The following is a 22,791-nucleotide window of genomic DNA, read 5'->3' on the forward strand; positions in this document are numbered from 1 at the left end:
AAAAAAAACAAAAAAAAACTATAGTTTTCTGTTATTCATGCTGTACACATAATCGTAAACTACTTCAAAGAGAAAGAAACCCCCCCCCCCACTCTCTCCACTTCTGTTATCAGACTTTGAACTATAGCTGACTCCGCCCACTGCACTGGCAGTTGATTGACAGGGCGGTGGAAGAAAAACGTGTTACCAGACGAAAATGCTCTCTGGGCAGAGTTAGCTGGGCTCGGGATTGCAGAAATTGGGAGAGGGTTTTTAAGAACACGAGAACATTCGGGATTGCCACTGTAAGGGTAAACCTTTCCTCAAATCGTGCCAGTAATATTTGCTGGTATATGGTCCATCTAACAAGGAAAGGGTCCCAAGGTGTCAACCCCTCACGAAATAAAGAAAAACACTTATGGGCATTCATATTTCACCCAGAAACACATAAAAACAAAACAATTACGGGGAATGCAATTGTTAAAGCTGCAAAAAATTATTAAAAATTATAACAGTTAGCTACTCATCGCCTCTCGCGTTTCTTAGCGATATATATAAAAATTTATATTCTCTTTCTTTTCCTTTCTTTCCTCTAGATTCGGTTTCTACAGAAACTATAATATAGTTATAACTATTATAGTTATTTATCTTTCTTTATCTGTACTACTTGATCATGCGTTGATAGGGGCTAACGAGAAAGAGATTATTTTTTTCGTTAGCGTCCGGTGTTGATAGAATGACGTCACTCTGACACTCCAAGGTTGTGGGATTTCTAAATTCATTCTTGGCCACTATTGGCATTCGAAATTGTAATACAGTCAAACCTCGTTAGTGCGTCACCCGGTTAACACGTTACTGCATAAATCTTTTTACCAGGCATAAATCTTGAAGGCCATGATGTTATACCCGGACTTGACAAATTCTTTCTCTCATTCACAACACAAACATGCATACACTTTCTGACTTTCAAAACACAGTCTCTTCTTTCCTATTCTTCATAGGCCAACCTGGCCCGTTTTTAATCCCACAATCGGCCCTCTGGGCATGGGGGGGGGGGTATAGTCTAATGCTGGTCTGGTCCGCTTACCGCGTCACTTTTTGGAAGTCCCAATTGTCCTCAGGCAGTAATTGGCACAGCTATGGCTTATTCCGTTTAACGAGTCACTCCGCTTACTGAGTCATATTTTTGCTCTCCCAAGTGTGACTCATTAACGAGGATTGACTGTTTTTACATTTCATTTTGTGAGTGGTGACACATTATATAGTTCCACAAATTTAAATGAGTAGAGACAATGCTAATGTTTTCTTCTGGTCCTTCTTTCCTTTGAAACCTGGCTCAAACTCTGTGCCATGTGCAAACTCTCACAACGGACAATTTACTACCAAGTGAGCTCCGGGAGTCTACCTAACAGTCTGAATGCGTATCCAGTGATATGCGGGAATGTATAGCGCTGCTATCTATTTTTTTCAAACTAAAGTGGAGCGTCATGATCGAATATTTGTACCGTTGAAGCTCTGTTGCTCTCTGTGGCGAGCCTTCATAACGAAGATTGGCTCACATTCACGAATCGAAGCTGCGAACCACAGAAAACCAACTTCAACCGTCCACCACTGTGCCACCGGTGAGATTCGAACCCGGATCCTCGGATGCTAGTCACTATGACGAGACTACCGCACAAGGGTGCCTTTCTGAACTGAGTATAATTGCATAACTTAGTTTTAACACGACCACGGCTCGCTTTCTATGATCTAGTTCACAAACGTTCTTGACAAGGAGTCCACGGACCCTTTGGTGGTCTTTGGAGAGGGATAATCCCCATCAAAATTAGTTGTAATGAACGTGGAGAGTTGGTTTCAGCTGAAGTGACGAAAATACAGAGCGGACTCATCGTCCTCCATCTTAGGGGGCGAACATAGCGGGCTTCCGATTCTGCAAGCCTGCGCCGTTACGGATTGGTTAAGAAACCTGAAATTCAATTTTTTATATACGATCCGTGACGGCGCAGACACGTGACATTCGTGAATTTTCAGAATCGGAAACCCGCTTGCACTATGTTCGTACGCTTAGAGTGAAAAAACCTGTTCTACGTTCAAAGAGACGTCTAATTATTAAACGGCATACGGAACAGCTTGCTGCTGTAGTTATAACACCGAAGTGACACTTTGCACAAATATAGCCAGCCCGGAACTCTAGGCTCAGCATCACCAATCGGTGAGTCACACAGCCAAGCTTCACTAGTTTCTTTAAAGTATATACTCTTTTATCATTTCAAGTGTGAAGGTGCTTCGATTTGCGACACTCTTGGTGTTCAATGTCTATTCGGTTACTTACCACGTTTTCGACCATTCCTCTCCTGGCTTGCCTCAGGCGTTTAGTATACCCGTACACATCGTACACGTAATCCTCTTCGGCCAGCTCCAGGTTCGCATCTATGCATAAGTACGATCCGGTACGTCCGCATCCGTCACTACAGAGAGAAGAAAATATTCACACGATTGAATTCAGCTGATAGTGACACGCGCGCACGCGCACACGCTAGCGATTCAATTCAATAGACCATCACCAGGGCCGCAAATTGATACTTGGTCAGCCCGTACGCACGTATATTGCAATTAAGCTTTGACAGCTAAGCTTAAGCCCTGCATGCTCAACCCAACGCCCGCTGTCTAAATGTGGCCCTCGAAATCATCTGATGTGGCACGCGAATTCAAACCCAATTTTGTAAAAATGAACTAAACAACACATTTACATATCACTTGAGAGACTGCGACGCAGTTACCACATAACTTAAGTTATCCACGGAATATTTCCAGGTCACGTGAGGGACCCGCTGCACATTTCCAGATCACTTAAGTGACCCACGGCATTTTCACAAATCAATTAACTGGCCCGCGGTACAATTCCACATTACTTGAGAGACCCGCAGTGAAATTCCACATCACTTAAGTGGCCAGCAGCACATTCTCGGATCACTTGCGACACGCGGCCCATTTACAGCTCATTTAAGTGACTTGAGTCACCGTTCCAAAGCACTTAAATGGCCCGCGGTGCAATCCCACATCTCTCAAGTGGCCCGCGCTACATTTCCAGATGACTTAGGTGATCTGCGACACTCTTACAAATCAGTTAAGTGACCCGCGACACGTTCACAAACTGATGAAGTGGCCCACACTCTCCTAAAGGTTGAGCACCCTTGGCTTCGACTACACACATATTTCATTTGGATGCAATTAACAGACTACCTCGTCTCCCTTGGGGTGATTTGTAATGAGCGAGGCATATCGGTAAAGAAAAGTATATGTTTTTTGATTGATGTTGTCGCAAATTATGAAATTACTGGAGTGGGGGGGGGGGGGGAATAATAATTCGTGACGAATCAAATTGTGGGGATGATAATGAGTAGAGAAATACTGAACATTTTTTTTATATATATATAGGCGTCTTTACCCCTTTACGACGATTATGGGACGAAATATTGCGTCCAAACGATAGTCAAAGGAATTCAAATAAAAGAAAGTTCCATTTTTCGTTGTTTTTTCTTCACCATCGCAAAGCTTTATAACAACTCTATAAAAACTCAAGCTGCTTTTTTTCCCTCCTTTCTTTCTATACTCCTTATAAATGATTTTTTTCGCTCACATATAACGTGTATCTTTCTACTTTATGCATGTAAGTGCGAAAGAGAACACGTAGGGTGAGGATGAGAAGAGAAATCTACTGTATACTCTCTTATCTACCTTATCTATTACACTTTTTCCGTTTTTTTATATATTGTTTTCCCCCCCTTCTCCTTCCTTTTTCTGACGTGCGGTTAGGTTAGGACTAGGTTACCAGATTTATGCACCGCATAGAAAAAGTCAATGTAATATGATATTGATAAATACTTTTTGAGCAATAATATCAGTTGAAATGTGAAATTTGTTTAAAAATTTTAACAGTTGGTGTTTGTGTGCGGTAAACACTAGCATTAATAAGAGATGCGCAAAACTTTTTGTGTTTGCAATTAAAAAATATATAAACCGGTATCAAATTGGGTTTCCTTCTTCCGCATCTTAGGCCCCTTTCACACGGAGCGGACGCGGGTCCGCATACCCTTTTAAACGAGCGCTGAAGATGCGGACGAATCGCCCGCATCTTTAGTTCGAAATTCGTGCATATAAACTGTTTTTTCGCAATTTTTGTAATTATTTTTCACCTTCACCCCTGATTCAGTGGCCATAGGCAGCCTAGAGCCATTCTTTGGTGGTTTAATCTAGAACCACATAGAATATGGGAATAAAGATGTCTTCATTTCGATCCTCACAAGTAGTCGATGGGAGAAAATGTCTTCAAATATTTTCAAAATATTTTGAAAAAAAAAATCCGTCTTTTCGGAAAAATATGGAAGAAAAATTCCAAAGATATCCAATGTTCAAAAAATCAAATCCAAAAACATCCAAAACATTCGATGTTCCAAAAAAAAAGAAAAACAAATTCACGAGATATCAAAGAATTTGCAAGTAGTAAAAAAGGAGAGGGGTAGAGACTTTCAAAATGCCTGTGCTTAGAAATATTCACATCACAATTCTGTCTTAGGCCGGGATTACACTATAAAAGTTCGTTTATAAAACTTGAAAAATGCAACCAATAGGCGGATCAGTTAAGTTCTCTCGAATGTAACAGATGTGTTTATTGGTTACATTTTTCAAGTTTTATAAAATAACTTTCATAAACCTTTTAGAGTGAAATCCCATCCTTAGATTAGTCTCACTTCTGAAATATAAAATTTCATTTTTTCAAGTTTATAGACTGAATATCAAGTAAAATATACTTGTAGGTATCGGGGGAACCACCAAAAATATTCAAGTGCTAGGGCCTTCAAACGACTTAATCCGGCCCTGAGTGAACACCGTACGTGGATAACGTTGTTTAATAAAAGTATTTTTTTTTTAAAGTTTAAAAAAATAACAAATATTTAAAATAATATTTCAGATATTTATATTTTTAAATAATTTTAAAAATTTAAAAAGAAAAAAATTAAAATTCTTAAATTAAATTTGAAAGTTATTAAAGTATGTAGTCAATTAAATATTCGTAATGAACAGAACGGCTTATAATTTTGGTCCCGTCAGTGGCCGTTGTTGGCAGGTTTTATTGTATAAAATTGTGAAATATGGACAAAAGGCAGTTAAAGTTGCTATATTTCCATCTCAGAAGGAAACTGAGGGATAGACGTATGTAGGTACATTATATTAATGAGCAGGGACCATCATATGGTGTTTTTAAGGATATTTATGGCAAATAATTAAAAAAATTCCGTGAAAAATCACGGAAAAATCCGTGAAATTCACACGATGAGGATCGCTCCGCATCCGCATCGTGTGAATAGCTCCGAATAAACCTATTGTCAAAACTTCTATGTGCGGATGCGGAGCCCGTACTTAGGTTTTGACACATGCGGACGACGTCCGGACCCGCATGAACATTTCCTAGGTGCGGAGATTTTTCGGCTCGTCTGAAAGGCGCAGTATATTCCAATTGTTAAAACTTCTTCCGGACCCATCCGCTCCGTGTGAAAGGGCCCTTACTAATGTTAATTTACCGCATACAAGCATCAACCGTTAAAATTTGGAAGAAAACTTGACAATTCAATTATTATTATCGCTCAAAAAATATTTATCAATATCATGCTATACTTACTTTTTCTACGCGATGCATTAACCAAAAACCGGCCATCTCTCGACTTCAATCGAAAAATCACAAAAGTCGTGTTTTTTATTTGATAGCTGTATCTTTCTACTATATACATGTAAGAGTGAAAGAAAACAGGTAGGGTGAGAATCTACTTTGTTTACCAACTCTCTTATTTTCTTGTCTGCTTTCATTTGCTTTATTTATTTCCTTGTTTTTCTCTTCAACTTGTTTTTCCGTTTTACTTTTTCTGACGTGTTGTTAGGTTAGGACATGGGTGCCGTATTTATCGCCGATTCGCCAAATGAAGATCATCAGAATTTGTTGCCAATCGCTTGTAAGCGAAGGGATCAAACAACCTAGAAGTTTCACTTCTATCACGCGAGATTCTCACGCAGATTTTTTTTTTTTTTTTGCTTCCTTGCACTGATGACTGAATTAAATAATTAACTAATGAATGAAGCGGTGAAATTTAAAAACAGGATAAAAATGAAAGACAGTGTATTCAAACACGTGAAAAAGAATAAATAACGGTAGGCAATAGTAAACGGTAGTCTGCCTGCCTGAGGACATGATTATGCTCACCTGCAGTGAACGACGACAGGTCCATTGGTGGGATAGCGCATCATGAAGACTCTCACCCTGCGTCGGAATTCCAGCAAAGCACTCGGAAACGGACAAGTGTGCGATGGCCAACTCGTGTAATGCAGCTGCACGACTTCGCGTTCCTCTTCGCCTTCCTGGTGACGTACAAAAAAAAGACATGTAGGCAATCTTGACTTACCCATCCATCTTACTTTATGCATAACATCATCAGATCTAGAACACTCCTTTGAAATCACCTTAATCAGATCGAACCAGTGACGCCGGAAGGATGGTTTAGACCTGTATGTGCTGCGGGAATGCTCAGTGCTTATTACCGCCCAATAAAATACTATTGACCACACGCAGCACCGATTCCATTGATTATCCCAGCACAGTGGTTCTCAATCTTCTGTCCCCCAGTGGCTACCTTGCCCGATTCATAATTCATCTGCGGCCCCTCAAAATAGTTTAGTAGATATTTTCACTTATAAAAGAACTACAGGGTTTGTGCACAAACAAATGACACGATTTTAAAAATTTATGCACATTTACAAAATTATTACACATAATATAATCTGTGATACATAAAAATAAAGAAAAACATTAAAAGTTTTTTCGACTGCGCTCAATAGATGGCAGTACTTCAAAAGAACGCAGTAACTGAAACATTTATTTTTTTTTTTTTGTCCAGTAACGAATTTCTAAATGTACGCTGCATAGAGAAGTAGCAGAATCATCCCTTGCATATTCTAATACACAAAAATTTATTTCTCTCATTGTCACCGTTTTTAATTTCAGACGCTGCGTTCTACGGAAATGCTGCCATCTATTGAGTGAAGTTGAAAACTGTGAATGCTTTTCTTTATTTTTATGTATCACAGATTATATTATGTGTAATCGGTTCTCGTATTCACCTAATAGTTTTGTAAATGTGTAAATTTTCAAAATCGGGTCTTTCATTTGTGCAAACCCTGTACTTCAAAGCCTGAGAACAGGCACACAAATCGATATCCCCAGCTCGCCCCTGAGAAAGATTGGCGTCACCCCTTGCCTTCCATATTTTGAAGTGAAAATAGCAAATGTGCTTGAATTTCCTTTTCTATAAGTTTTATAAGTATCGTATTGTAGGTCTGCGGAACGGTTCATATTCGCGCCTCGAATTTGGGAAAACCGCAGAAGACCAACTTCGGTCAACCACCATTGCGCCGCCGGTAGGGTTCGAACACGGTTCCTCGACGAGTCCGACAACGAAACGCTGTGGGTTAGTTCACCCTCGGCCCCGACGCCATTGGATCGAACGAACATTAGAGAACGGCATCAATCCCTCCATAAGCGGAGTGACTTACTTTCCTGATTTTGAGCGTCCTGATGAAGAAATTCGCGAGCTGCTCCTCCGTCAACAACGTCAATTCCAAGTCTCCGTATTTCTCCGGGTGGTCCAATTCAACTGGCCAGTACTGTACGCACATCACCTTCAAAGAACAAAGAGCGTACAATTTTAAGTTGTCGGAATTACTTTAACACAGCGAAATTACTGAACGGAATCACACCGAATGACAAAAAAGTATGTGAACTGACCCTTATGAAATCGAAGACTTTGGTCAACATGACGATGACGTAAGAGTCGTTTTCCCAAACCATCCTCCAGAAATCGGCTATCGTGAACTCGTTGGGACCTAGATGGGACAGTATAATAATCACTTCGAATTCATCGAGCGTAACAATGTATTATAGGGGCAGGAGGTGCACAACCTTTTCAGTCTGCGGGCCAGACATGCGGTTGTTTCTGCCAATAGTGGGGAAGATATTTGTATATAATATAATAGAGTGACCATATGCCCCGTATTTTACCGAACATTACCGTAATTTCGACCGTCCTTATGTCTCAGAAAAAATGTGCTTTATTTTTCCCTTATTTCCAACAAGGCTTAGATGAATTTTTGAAATAAGGAATTAAGATTATTTCACATATAAGCTACGTTATGATGATTATGACTATCATAATTAATTATAGTCAAATATATTCATCTCATATATTTGTCAAACATAAACTTTTTTTTTTTTTTGGTGAATTACATTTTTGACCTGCAATACCCAGTTTTGGCAATTTTTCAGCAATCCTAAGATAGTTGGCAACTTTATTTGCCTTTGACAAATTTTTTTTTGGCTGTAATTGGCAACTCTAATTAAATTTGAATTAAATTTCGGTTGTAACTGACAACTGTACTTGCCTTTGGGAATTTTTGACTGTAACTGGTAACACCACATGCCTTTGACTACTTTTTTGATTATAAATGGCAACTTTACATTCCTTTAAAACTACTTTTTTTGGCTATACTTCACTACAACCTGACTTGCCTTTGACAATTTTTTCGGCTGTAACTGGTACCTTTAACTTGCTTTGACAACATTTTTTTGGCGATATCCCGTATTTTTTTTTTTATAAAAGAAATATGGTCAGTCTAGGTATTTAAAATAGTGTTGTGTGCATTGACACTTTTCTACTGGAACAGCTTTCGTAGACTGGATGGAACCTTAGAGGAAATGGATGGAACTCCTATGCGGACTGGAGGTTGTGCACCTGTCGTACACCTGCCATCGTTATCCAATAGCGAATTCCTTAACCGTTTGTAAGTGTGTTCAAGTGTTACGTCGCATCGATGGGGGGGGGGGGATTTGGTGACTTTTGATGACAAGGGACGGAGGGGGGGTTCGGATGATGCTTACGTCATCAACTACCCTTTATAAAAATATGAGATATTCTTAATGGCATCTTGCTGGGTGTACCAAAAACGAGAGCTCTCAAGTGAGCTGGAAATGTGTCTGGGCCACTCAAGTGTTCTAGAAATGTGTAGCGGGCCACTCAAGTGCTCTAGAAATGTGCAGCGGGCCACTCAAGTGTTCTAGAAATGTGCAGCGGGCCGCTTAAGTGCTCCGGAACTGTACCGTGCGTATTATCACTTTAATGATCCATAAGTATGCCACGGATCACTTAAATAATCTGGGAATGTCCCGCGGGTAACTTGAGTGACGTAGAACTGCACTGCGGCCGCTTAAGTGCTCTAAAACTGTTTCACAAAAGGGATCTCTAAATGTGCCACGGACCGCTTAAGTGCTCTGGAACTCTCCCGTGGGTCACTCAATTGATCTGTAAATGTGGCGCGGGTCACACAAGTGATCTCTGAACGTGCTACGGGCCACTTGAGTGATCTGAGGAGGAGGCTTTGGAGGCTTTGTAGGACTAGGAGGCTTTGTATTTGTATTTGAAGATGTGCTACGGGCCTATTTGAATGATCTCAAAATGTGCCATGGGTCGCTTAAATGCTTTGAAATTGTACCGCGGGTCACTTAAGTGATCTGTAAATGCGCTGCTCAGTTTTCATTTTTATAAAATTAGGTTTGAGGTGGAGGGCTACATTTGGCCCGTGGGCCAAGGATTTATTATTATATGACTTAGAGGGTGGGTCGAAATGAATTTATTAAAGATAAATTTTGCGTTCATATAGCCTTCAAATAACATTGAAATTAACAGAAATTGAGCCCCCTCCCGCGTACGTCTGTGATCCCAATATGCGTTAGGACGTGGGAGGGAATTTACTGACAAGGGGAGAAGGGTCAAAAAATGGCTAAAAATCTGCTTACGCAATACTTGAACGACCCCTAAGAGGTAACTTCCAATTTCAAAGATTCCTACTAATGGTCTCAGGAATTTGCTATTGTTGGACGCTAAAATTAGAGGGGGTTATAGTACGTGTCGAGACGAACAATTTTCCAATTTGAGCCCAGGGTCGCAACCCATTTCTTTGAGAAATACAAGCATTATTCCTCTTCAGAATGCGCCAAAATATGGCAACCTTGTTTACGTAGGAACGACAGGGATAAATTTCTTCATTTCAGTGACAGGCAATTACGGAGGGGGAAAAAAAAGTTGTTCCCCCCCCCCCCCATCAGTGTTACAGGGTGCATGTATGTGATGGGAAAAATATTTTTTCCTCTTTACTCCCAGGGTCACAGGACCACTTTAAGATTATTTTCCCTCCCTTTTTTTGGTGCTAGTGACTAAATTGCATGTCAATATGCGCGGAGGGAAAAAAACATTTACGACCATAGATCCTATTGCAAAATTTGTTTGTCTTGCCATCTCATTTTGGCGATGGTTCAACCAGTGTTTGGTGAGAGTTCAACCAGTGTTTGGTGAGAGTTCAACCAGTGTTTGGTGAGAGTTCAACCAGTGTTTGGTGAGAGTTCAACCAGTGTTTGGTGAGAGTTCAACCAAAGCCTCTTTGAATACTACTAGGGGCTAGGTTTTTCCTATTCTATTTTCTCAAACCGAGAACACAATTCAGGTCTATCGCCAATTTACTACATAGTGAGTTGTGCCGGAGGTGTAAGTGCGTGTACCTAACAGTCTGAGTGCGTATCTAGTGTTGTGTCTGATTTTTCAGTGCTGCCATCTATATTTCAGAAGTGAAGTAAGTGGAGTGTAATGACTGAATACTTGTACTGTTTGAAGGCCTGTTGCTCTCTGTGGCAAGACTTTTTAACCCAGAGATCGGTTCGCATTTGCACCTCGAAGTTGGGAACCACAGAAAACCAACGTCAGCCGACCACCACTGTGGCGACGGTGGGGCTCGAACCAGCGCGATGCGAGTCTGTCACTATGTAGGATCTATCTAGGAGGCTTCGGTTCTATACGGTGTTTATACAATAGGAGCAAGATAAACGTACATACGAACCTTGTGCGGCGATGTAAGCATTTGGCTTCAAAATACTCTGAAAAGGACGCCAAAAAAAAACAAAAAAAAACAACCACATCGTATCAGTTAAGTCATCTCACTAAAAAATGGAATGATAACGAACAAAAAATATTCTAATAATTAGAAACAGAAACATATACAGTAGCTTTCGTAGGACGTTATTCGTGTCGAATAAATTAGAACATTATCTACACAAGCTTCAATATGACACTAAACATGAAACTAATGAGCCACTAAGCAAATTTATTTCTCCCATTCAATTTGAGAATATCGACTATCCAGCCTGGTCTCTTGGCGTCATGACGTCGCCAAATCACTGGAGATGTCACCAGACTTTGCTGAGTTTGTTGCCAATTTGGCGATATTTACGGAGGAATGCGTCAATTTTCATTTTTACGTAAGATAATTATTTACAGGCGAAAAATGACATAATAAATTTGCATAATTTTCGTAACAATATTTATATTCTTGGACTTTCTTAAGTCCATGCAATAAATTTTTAAAACGAACTACACTACATAACAAACATTTACATTATGTATATATACATTTATGTATAAATTACTGATCTTGGTCACAAAATATGAATAGGAGCGGTTTTTGGTATTTAAATGGTATTTTTTTGATGGTGGAGGTAAGAAGTGAGCATTTATAGAACTCCGGCCTATGTATCCGGCCCACCTTTCCGCGCCACATTAGGCCGGATTGTCCAGATTCCACTGTATTTATTTATTTTTTGTACGTCCGCAAATCATTCTTACCATTTAATTATTTTCAGTCGATGCACAAATTATTCTTTTGTGAAATTATCATATTTCTCTCATTTATTTCTTTTTCGTTTTTCCAAGACATTGTTCGACTGCTTTCATTGGTCCGCGGTTTTAAATAGATTAAAGAGCACCTGCTACCAGTCTATTGGGACCAGTCAGCTGTGTGACGAAAATAACTCGTTCACATGTATCCTATCACTCCTCAAAGACTTGCCCGTGAGTTCTGAATCGCCCTGCGTAGTGATGGGACGCGGAACTAGAACTAATAAAATATGTTATACTCACGTCTACGTACGATGCATTGATGTAATCCGAGTCCGGGACTCCTGATAACGGTTCCAACACCACTCTGTTGTAATCAACTGAATCGATAAAGTAAATTTACATCGTTCCGGTATCATGCTCATTCATTAAATAAATAAATATATATATACAGGGTGATTATAATTAAAGTTCCCGTAATCTGAGTAGTTTTTCTCAAAAATTGCTTACCCGAATACAGCCAAAATAATTAGGATATCTTAATGAGACCATGGAGAGCGATTTATGAAATAAATAAAAAAAAGTTCAATTTTCGAACACCAGGTGAAAAAGTGTTGTTTTTTTTAATTGAATTTTCTTTTATCCCATGGATCATATAGCGTATACCAATATACCAAGTTTCAGTGGAATACGTTTTCCGGAACGGGTGTAGTGGAAGACAGACCAATGTAGACCACATTGGTAGTGTCGGTAAATACTGAAACTACAATACTCAGGCCTGTATAGCGCCTAGGTTCTGGTAGACGTATTCCATTGAAACTTGGTATATAGGCTGGCTATATGAACCGTGGAAAAATGTGACATGCAATAAAAAGCGCCACTTTTTCACCTAGTAGTCGCAAATTTAACTAATTTTTGATTTCATAAATCTCCCTCCCGTGGTCTCTCATTAAGATATCATTTTTACCCTAAAAATTTGGCTGTATTCGGATAAGCAGTTTTTGACAACAACCACTCGGAGTATACGGTAACTTAATCACCCTGTATGTTTTAAGAAAATGAAAGAATGATGATGAAAACTTTTTTTTTTGCCGAGTTTGTCGTAGTGCTCTATGCAGTCAAACTCGGTTGTATAGGTTGTCCCATAAATTCGTAAATAGTTCAAAAACGGTAGGAATTGATATATTTCAATGCAATTTGCGAAAAAGTTGTTCTGGAGAAGGAGGGTTTTTCTTTTATATTACGGGGGAAAAAATAGTTCACATTTTTGTCAGTAGAAGGCACTGAACGGAAACTAATCACTGGAAGTCCTATAAAATGCAGAATGTACGATTAACAGTTCATTTTTGAATTTTCCTGCTTCCGGCTCTTACATGTGTTTTCATTGGATCACGAAAACTACACCACCCATTTTTCAAGAATTAATATAGCGTTTCTCCAACGTGCGCGTGCACAATGTGGATCATGTTAAATGCACACTACGTTACCGTGACATTACGCATTTATCTTCGATATGAGAAAGCTGGCTGTGGCCGTTCATTTCATTCTCAGATCTTCAGCTTGGAAGATCTGAATTCAGACCGAAGATCAGTGCTGATTAAGTTCTTTGATCTCATCGCCTAACTTCATACTTTGTATTCCGGCATTTATGAGATATATCTGGCCTTTTCTTGAAATCCTTCTATTTTGGCGATATCAAGGTGTCTGGCGTATATATCAACGGTGTCTGACGAGTCCAGACTCCGTTGTAACTTCGCTTCACCTAAGAACATGTTTTCAATCGTCCTCCCGAACCTGTCAGATCAACTGCCAGTGGGCAGAGTCAGCTTTTTATTCACATATTGATAACAGAGAAAGAGAGAGACGGTGTTTGAAATCCCCCCATTCCTTTGGGGAGTATATATATGAATACGCGTGCAGTGTAAATAATAGAAAAAGCTAGAATATTTACCTTCCTCGGTTAGTTATTCTCTGACTTTGGAGGGAAAGCACTATCACCTGTACAAAATCGTAAGGAAATCTTCCTCTTGAAAAAAGTCGTGGCATTTTACCCAGGGTTTGATCATTTCCACTGCGCCATGGATCAGTGAAATTTAAAAAACCGAAGAAAGGGTTAACGGACACTCCCATTAGCGGACAAACTTTTCGGTCCCGCCCGAGGGTGTTTGTTATATTTCATCATCAAGGAGTTTCTTCCCCTGTTGTTTGTTTAGGTATACCCCGATTTCATTTTGTTACGTCATCAGTCCTCTCAACCTAACTTCACATATCTTGACTATCCACCGCCACACCTGAGAAAAAGTACAGGCAGCGTAAAAAACTCGCAACATTTGCCCCTCCACGTACCAGAACAAGAAGAAGAACATCAATGAGAAGCGATTTAACTGTAATACCAATGACGACCAGAATCAGACGATCCAGATCGCGATACAAATGCCAAATTGTGATCTTGTACTTCTGATTGGACGATTTTACTTAGCAGACGCTGAAGGGACGCTTATGACTCAATTTATCAATTCATGATTATGATATTTTTTGAAGCACAAGCATCTTAATAAGCGCTCCCCATTAACACAAACACTCACAATCTTGTCTTTACCCCCTATTCATAGCCAGCAAGGGACGTTTGTAAGTCGCCAGGCAGCCACCTCGGGCTAGGCAGCGACGGGGAAAAGTCAAATTAGGTAGGTATTGTGCACCCGCGCTGAGTTGGCTTCTGGCTACGTCATGAAACGTCACGATGGGCGATTCCATTTATCTTCTTTCGGTTGAAAGGTCGCAGGGAAAAGAAGCAGGTTGTTATTTTCCGTCGGCGTCTTTTACGCTATTTTAGCGGGAGTTTTTTTTTTTTTCCTTTTTCCCACCGTTTCCCCTCCTTGGAAAATGAACCCTCCCTTCGCGCGTCAAGGTCAGAGGCCAACTCAGTATGGGCATACAATAGGTAGGTGATATCTTTTGATTTGTTTCATATTTTCCCCTTTTGATAATATTACAGCTTTTTTTTGTTGCTGCTTTTGCCCGATCAAAATAAAGGAACTCAGATTCGCCCATCCTCCGCTTAGATACCTTGCAAAAGATGTGAGGTTGGGTGAATCTGGTCATGTCATCAAAATTTTCAACCCATGGTGTCGTTAGAGATCATATCAAGGTGACGTAATGATAATGATGAGTTACGACGTTGCAAAGAACGAATCGGTTAAAAGAAGAATCGGCTTACAAGGAACGAGCTTTTCGTAACTGTTCTTCGTCTTGTTGGCAGATTTGGATGCGTGTCGCACACTGTGAGACTCGGCCTTCGTTGAAAACTATTTGGAAAAAGACAAAAGATCATTCGAGAAACGTGCGTCAAAAATAGCCAAACAGCGTATCAATTAAGGCAGGGGGGTCTTCAACCCATGGCCTGCGGGCAAAATGTGGCCTTCCGAGCTTTTTGTGTTGCCCGAAGACAGATTTTTAGAAAATACCTACTTTATATAGAAAAACGATTAAATTCCAAAAAAAAAAAAAAAAAATTATTAAAAGAGCTCTTCCCACTGTGAAATCTGTTCTATTTATAGCTGTTAGATACTTTCCAGATTCAATAGTAATGCATTTATTACGTTAAAAGGGCCGTCGCGGGACCCTGAGCTAAAACGGGTTTTGAGGCCTATGATTTCATATAGGCTACATGTATTTTGATAGGCCGAATTCGGCTTCCAAAAGGTATACATGAAGGTATACAGAAACGCTAAGAAACATCTTAATGAAAGAAATAATTTTAGAATTATTTAAAAAATAATAATTTCATAACAGTGAAAAGCTGTAATTAATAAAAAAAATTGTTGCAGAATTACCGATAGAAATATTGAGAATAATTTGAGAATTGCCAAATATTGTTTAAAGGCAATAATTCATGAAAGGAATTAAGAATTTTTGAAAGAAATAATTTCACAGTTGATGATAATGAAAAAATAATTTCAGAATTATCGGGACAAGTTTCAGATTTAATGAAATAAAGAATTGGCTCGAGAGAATTAATTAATGAAAGGAGAAGTGTTATGAAAATAAATAATATATAATTCACTCTTAATGAAAAAAAAAAGATAAATTCGGAGTGAATAAAAGCGTTCAATAATTAGGCGAACCCCGTTCAATAACCGAGAGTACCATGGTATGACTTGGAGGCCCGCGGGCTTCGTTGAAAGTTCAATTTGGCCCGCAATGTCTAAAAGGTTGAAGACCCGTAACTTACGGAGTTGACTAACCAACACTTCACTTGCTGTACAAAGACTACAACTAAATGCACAGTAATCACGGAAATATTCCTCTGGATAACTTTTAACTTATTAGCACATGCCGGATAGCATTGTGTATGTGTAGGCTATATATATACACAGGGTGTCGTGTAAGCAGGGCTGGACTTGGGAAGGTGAGAAGGGTGCGACCACACCGGGCAGCTAAATTTTTGGGGCCGAAGAAGTGGATAAAATTATTTCGTGATTACGTTTTGATTTCTTAACCAAGCAATAGCTTAAAATTCAGTCAAAGATGAAGAATCTCTAACATTCAGACATTGAACCATTTTGGCGTAGATCTTGACAGCGAACCTTTTTGACAGACCCCCCCCCCCCACACACACACACACAAGTCACGAAGCACGAAGGGTGATGCAGGTGGATTTGGTATCCTGGGAGCTGGATAGCCCCGTAACTAGGCTAGGCCAACCGGGGTCCCGAATTGAATTGTCCCCACTGGAAATGTACACTCAGTTTGCATCACAGTAACCGTTTAACCGTTCAAGCTCTCCCCCCCCCCCCCAAAGAAAACGTCTGCCCCGAGAAGGCATTGATGCTGGACCATATATAGGGGGCGTTAAATTCTTCTTTTAACCACTTATTCAAAATTACATGACAGAGGCACATTGCGGGCTTACCCAGTTGAAAGTACATCTAGTTGAAACTCTGGGGTAGATAATCGGTTTTCTAGCTTTGACAGCTCCCAACGAATACGTGTCTGGGGGGGGGGGGGGGGGGCACACTTGCAATTTTTTTCGCTAGGCAACGGACACTATTGTCCATATTTATTGCCGAATGGCTTTTTTTTTATGAATATGAAATAGTAGTTTGATAGTTTCTCGATAGATTCTCGGTAGCCCATGGGAATCTGCCACCAGGACATCGGGGTATTGAGAAACCCCTGTTCACTGGGCCGCAAAGTACTCAAGCCCGTCCCTGCCTATAAGTCTTATTTCGGTCTCTATCTCATCAACCGTTCGTCGTAGAGGAAACACCGTAATTTAAGAAAGGCTCAAAATGTGTTCAGGAATCACTTGGTACCAGTTTCGAGAGTGAAAATACAGTGTGTCATAAAAAAAGTAACTTTTTATGCGGGCATCCTTTCCTTTAACTTCCAATTAGAAAATTGCTGCCCTCCTTCTCACGAGGTCAACGAAAAAAAAATACACGTTTCTAGGTGTAATATTCGCTGAGGTAATTGACTTGAAAAAACAGAGAAAAGTTGGAGAAAGGACACGTTGGGAAAAATCAGGGGAAGGAGCGTTGTCAGTCAGTTTATGCGGACTTTTCTCAAATATCTCAGCGAATATTCGTATGTCTTCTTAAGAACAAGAAATTGTTTTGGGTGGCCTCACGAAGACAGTACAACAAATTTCTAACAGGAAATTAGAAAGCGGAAAACCGCATAAAAAATTGGATTTTTCTTTTGTTGTTGTATGACACACTGTATTGTCACTCTCGAAACTGATACAGAGTGATTTTTGAATATATTTTGAGCATTTTTCCAAATTGAAACCACCACACCTCTACGACGAACGGTTGATAAGATAAAGGCCGAATTTGGACTTACGGGACACCCTGTATATATTTGGTGCAAACGTTTTTATGAGGTCAGAGTTATGTGTTTCGTGTTCAAAAAGTGGTGCCATCTGCCTTCCATATAGGAAATTAAAGAGGGATTTAAGAACGGATAAATTTGGGTGAAGGGGGGAGCTGGTTGAAATGTGTTCCCACACCTCTGTAGTGTCTACCAAATAAAGGCAACCAGTCAAGTGTTAGTTGACGAGGGGGGTAGGGCGGAGAATTAGCAGAATGAATGGTCAAGAAAGGTGAAAACATGGGGAAAGTCCCCAGGTGACAAAACCGTAGATCCGCCTCTGTCTAGAGCAGGCATCTTCAACCCGTTGCTCGCGAGCACCACGGTGCTCCCTGAACCACTCAGACTGCTCGATGCTTGTGTCCGATTTCGTACTCGTGAGCACTTAATCAACAATTCCAATTAAACACCTTGTACACATTTCATTCAAGGATTGAAATCATCCTGATTCCATGCATTCGTATGTCAAACTTGCTGTAAGGGTGTGTTACGATATAAATGTGAAGCCTTTATAATGGCGGGTTATGCCAAAAGCATGAAGAGTATTGTAGTTCTCCCTTTGGCAACATGTTAAGTGGAATGTCTCCCGTAAATAAAGTGATGAAGAAGAAGGACGTGCGTTTCCTTGTGTGATTAGAGTATTTCACTTACACGATGTATCCAGTCCACCCACCCCGTTGTTTCGCAACACGTTATCAGCACGATGGCTCCTGGATAGACGTTTCATCGGTAAGTGGGAAGTAGATAAGTTAAATCTAATTTCACAAAGGATCGAAAAAAAATTCTACACGCGCGGAACTAAGCCTAACAGAGATGGAGGAATTGAAGATTCCAAAGCTCAATAGGGACAATTACAACGCGTGGAGTATACGAACGCGCGCCGCACTGGTGCAGAAAGACTGCTGGGATGCCATAGAACCCGGATACGGACCAGAACTGAGGGAGGACGAGAGGAAAACCAATGAAAGGGCCCTCACGTTTCTGTTTTTAGTGGTCGAAGATGACTTTTTAGACGATATCGCGGACTGTGCGAGAGCGAGGGACGCTTGGGCATCCTTGAGGGACATTCACACGAAGTTCGGATTATTACACGCACTGCAGCTTCTTAGAGACTTTTTTAATGTGTCGATGAGGCCTGACGAATGCGTAAGTGCATACTTGGGAAGATTGATGGACTTACATCGAAAGGTAGCGTCCTGTGGATATGGTTTCACCGACAGGGAAGTCGCTCTTGTGATGTTAATGGGTCTACCCAAAGAGTACGAAGGTCTGATACTGAACTTGGAGCGTGATGAGAACGAACTGTCCACAAAAATGGTAAAATCGCGTCTGATTGTGGAAGAGAAGAAGTTACTGCGTGACCATACGCAAACGAATCGCGTAGCTGTGGGCGATAGAGCTCTTAAAACTGATGATATAGGAAAAACTCGCGTACAATCAGGGAGATACTCCAGACATAATGAGAGAAGAATTCGGTGTTTTTCCTGTGGTGTTTGGGGACACATAGCCAGAAACTGCCCGTCGAAGAACACGTCCCATCGGGCCGATAAGGTTTCGCAGAACGCGAATCGGACACTGACTGCCAACGCTGGTAACAAGAAGCCTAGCTGTGATTGGTATCTAGACAGTGGTGCAACGGAGCACATGTGTTCACAAAAATATAAGTTTCTCAACTTGACAACTGTGAAGTCCGAAGTGGAAATAGCTAATTCCGAAAAAATGGAAGTGGTTGGAAAAGGTGACGTTGTTTTGAAGCCTGTTAAATCCTGTGGTAAAGAAACATTCTATCTAGCCGACGTTCTGTACGTACCAGAGCTCGACGGTAACCTCCTTTCAGTGGGAAGAATCGAGGAGATGGGAATGACTGTTTCATTTCAAGGAGGCAAGGCCATCGTCAAGGTCCCTAATGAAAGAAATAGAGTAATCCTTACTGCATATAGAAGTGGGAGACTTTATAAGGTTGAAGAAGCGAGGACTTATAAAGCGCATATCTCAAGGCATGAGGATCTTATCCACCGACGCTTAGGACATTTTCATTTGAATGCAGTGAAGAAGCTCATGAAGCAGGATGACACTGTAAACAGTTGTGCAGAAGCAATAGAAGATGGAAATATTTGCTCTATTTGTGTCCTTGGAAAGATGAGAAAAATTCCTTTCCCTAAAGGAGAGACCAAACGTGCATCGAGGCCACTTCAGCTCATTCATAGTGATGTCACAGGACCTATCTTGCCTACATCTAAAGGAGGGTCAAGGTATATTGCCACTTTTGTTGACGACTACTCAAGGTATGCAGTAGTGAAGCCTATGAAATCCAAATGTCAAGTCCTCGAGAAATTTATTGAGTTCAAAAGGACTGTTGAAAATTTCCATGGAGTTAAAATCGCTACTCTACGAAGCGACAATGGAGGGGAATATATCAGTCGTGAATTTGACGATTTTTTGAACAAAAATGGAATATCGAGGCAGCTCACGGTCCCTAGAACTCCAGAGCAGAATGGGGTAGCCGAGAAAATGAATCACACCCTGTTCGACATGACCAGATGTCTTCTTCTAGACTCGAAGGTTCCAGACAACTTGTGGGCAGATGCCGTCGTTACCGCCAGTTATTTGCGGAATAAATGCCCATCTGAAGCTATCCAGGGAGATATACCCGAAGAACTTTGGACCAAAAGACCTGTCAAAACTAGTCATCTTAAAATTTTTGGTTGCAAAGCGTATGCGCACATGAATAAAACGCAAGTAAAGGGAAAGTTAGGAAAGCGCTCACAAGAATGCGTTTTCATTGGATACCCTGAAGGAGGCAAGGGATACAAGTTGTGGAACGTAGACGAAGACATATTTTTCCCCAGTAAGAATGTGAGGTTTGATGAGACTGTTTTTCCATTCAGGAGGAGCCAAACAGATTGTCAGTTGAAAGGAAGTAAATTAATAGTCAATCTAAATGACCAAGAGGTACAAGTGACACCTCCTGGAGCCTCTCTAAGGGATGCATTGCCCGACTTGAAGCATGCAGAGCAAATGGTTGGACATTCGAAACAGCCTACAACCACTGCGAATCAACCTCCAGATGCTAGAAGAAGCAAGAGACAAAGAAGACGTACAAGTTTTTATGGGAATCCAGTGTCATACAAAGCTGTCAATGAAGCGCAGTTTAATGCTGATATTCGGATCGAGGATCCCGCCACCGTCGAAGAAGCGATGGAATCATCTGATGCAGAAATGTGGAGAGCAGCTATAAAAGAAGAAGCAGAACAAGTGACTCTTGAGGAAGCTGGCAAAGTGAGTGACGCTGTCGTTGAAGAGAAACCGATAACCAGGAAACGTGGTCGGGCAGCTAGATCGGCTAAGAAGACGACTGATAGCGACGATAACTCTAGTCGGAAAAGGCGCGAGAGACCCGCTAATGCAGCTGCCAAGGAAAGCGACCAAGACGACTATTCCGACAAGGATGGTACCGCCGACGTGAAAGCCAGTCCGAAAAATCGCGAGCGCAAGGCGACGATGACAAAAGCTAAAGATGACGAGCAAGAAGGTTCCGAACACGAGGAGGAGGACAGTGATGACGACACCGGTTCGGATTCAGATTACGAATCAAAGTTACTGAAGCGAAAGGCTGTAGGCCGGCAGACAAAAGAGGACGAAGAAATGGTATTGGAGAGAAAGAAGAGGATGAAGTTTTGCCGTCCAAGAAACACGGTGATGGTCACCAAGGTAAGAAATCGAAGAACTATGAATCCGACGTCGATAACGGTGCCGAAGAGGACGAGAAGGAAGAGAATGAGCCAAAGACCCGCAAGTCCAGCAGCAGCAGCAGCAAACCAGCTGCTGGAAAGGAGGATGAAGCGCATCAACGTTATTTTTCCTTTCGTCATGCTTTGGCAAGGAGGAGTGTTACGATATAAATGTGAAGCCTTTATAATGGCGGGTTATGCCAAAAGCATGAAGAGTATTGTAGTTCTCCCTTTGGCAACATGTTAAGTGGAATGTCTCCCGTAAATAAAGTGATGAAGAAGAAGGACGTGCGTTTCCTTGTGTGATTAGTGTATTTCACTTACACGATGTATCCAGTCCACCCACCCCGTTGTTTCGCAACAGGGTGCTCTTCTTTTGATGATGAGTACAGGCAGTGCTTGCGTTTAGAGAAAGGTTGAAGACCTCTAGACTCTAGAGTGGGAGCGGATAGGTCGGTGAATGCCCTATAGAGTCAATCCACCCTGTATAGGTGACTCTATATAAAAAGGGTGAATACTATCGACTCCCCAATAACTACACACGTGATTCCTTGTGAAAAACTAATACGGAAAAGTGTTTTCAGTTTTCTGATTTGACCAATAGTTATGGAAAAACTGATGACGTCGCTTTCGAATCCTGCCAAATTCACCGAGCGTGCACCAAACGTATAACTTGGCGTTTTAAACCTGATCGTAATGCTATAACACTGAGAGTAATCAGGAAATCTAAATCTTTGCAAATCAGTCTTTTTTCCTTGTCCTTTCCGTCAAAAAATTTCACTTAACAGTGAAGGAAAGAAAATTTACCACATTTTGGCAAAAAAAGTGTTGATTTTTTGATAACAAATTTTCCAATGGATCCCTTTTGGCTAACGCTTTACAAGTCTAGTGATAAATTTGCCAATGTAGTGGGGCGAATTCATTATGTAACAGCATCACTATACACAAAGAGGAAAAACAGCCAATTGTACAAGAAAATAACCGAGCTTGGCTTCTAACGGGGTCGAATATTAACAGTTCATTTTCAATTGGCGGCAACCCGCTGTATGGGGGAAATACTTTTTTTTTTTCGTTGGGTGTTTGGCGAGTAACTGACTGTCAGAAAACTGACATGTCACAAAATTTCAAAACGTTATGACTTCCTTAATATTCGCCCGATCCAAAAACGGAAAACATTTTTCCATATTAGTTTTTCACAAGGAATAATTGTGTGATTATTGAACGGTCGATAGCATCCACCCTGTTTGGTGAGCAAGGGTGACCCATAGAATGTGCAAGCATGTGAGTGACCAAAAGAGGGACCGGGTCGGTGAGCAACCAAAACAGTGACCTAGAGAGGGGAGAACCAGGTCAGTGAGCAAAAGATTGACTTAGAGAGTGTAAACAACGAAAAGAGTGGCCTAAAGAGTGTTACAAACACGTAAACAACCGATAGGGTGATAGGG

At 40.8% G+C, this 22,791-nt stretch overlaps 1 protein-coding gene across 1 annotated transcript in view; it reads right to left on the bottom strand.

Moving 5' to 3' along the window:
• Positions 1-22,791, bottom strand: part of LOC149089322 (receptor-type tyrosine-protein phosphatase kappa-like) — a 35,637-nt gene that overhangs the window by 11,389 nt on the left and 1,457 nt on the right. Inside the window, exons 2-8 of the mRNA XM_089237890.1 lie at positions 14,962-15,049; positions 12,048-12,124; positions 10,972-11,008; positions 7,814-7,911; positions 7,582-7,707; positions 6,236-6,390; positions 2,312-2,447 (exon numbers count right to left, since the gene is read on the bottom strand). Of these exons, the coding sequence (XP_089094016.1) occupies positions 2,312-2,447; positions 6,236-6,390; positions 7,582-7,707; positions 7,814-7,911; positions 10,972-11,008; positions 12,048-12,124; positions 14,962-15,049 (717 nt within the window). The remainder of the gene's footprint in view (positions 1-2,311; positions 2,448-6,235; positions 6,391-7,581; positions 7,708-7,813; positions 7,912-10,971; positions 11,009-12,047; positions 12,125-14,961; positions 15,050-22,791) is intronic.

This window comes from Pholcus phalangioides, unplaced genomic scaffold (genome assembly GCF_987345545.1).
Source record: "Pholcus phalangioides strain wild (caught in Gottingen) unplaced genomic scaffold, Ppha-v1.0 ptg000002l_1, whole genome shotgun sequence".
Lineage (NCBI taxonomy): Eukaryota > Metazoa > Arthropoda > Arachnida > Araneae > Pholcidae > Pholcus > Pholcus phalangioides.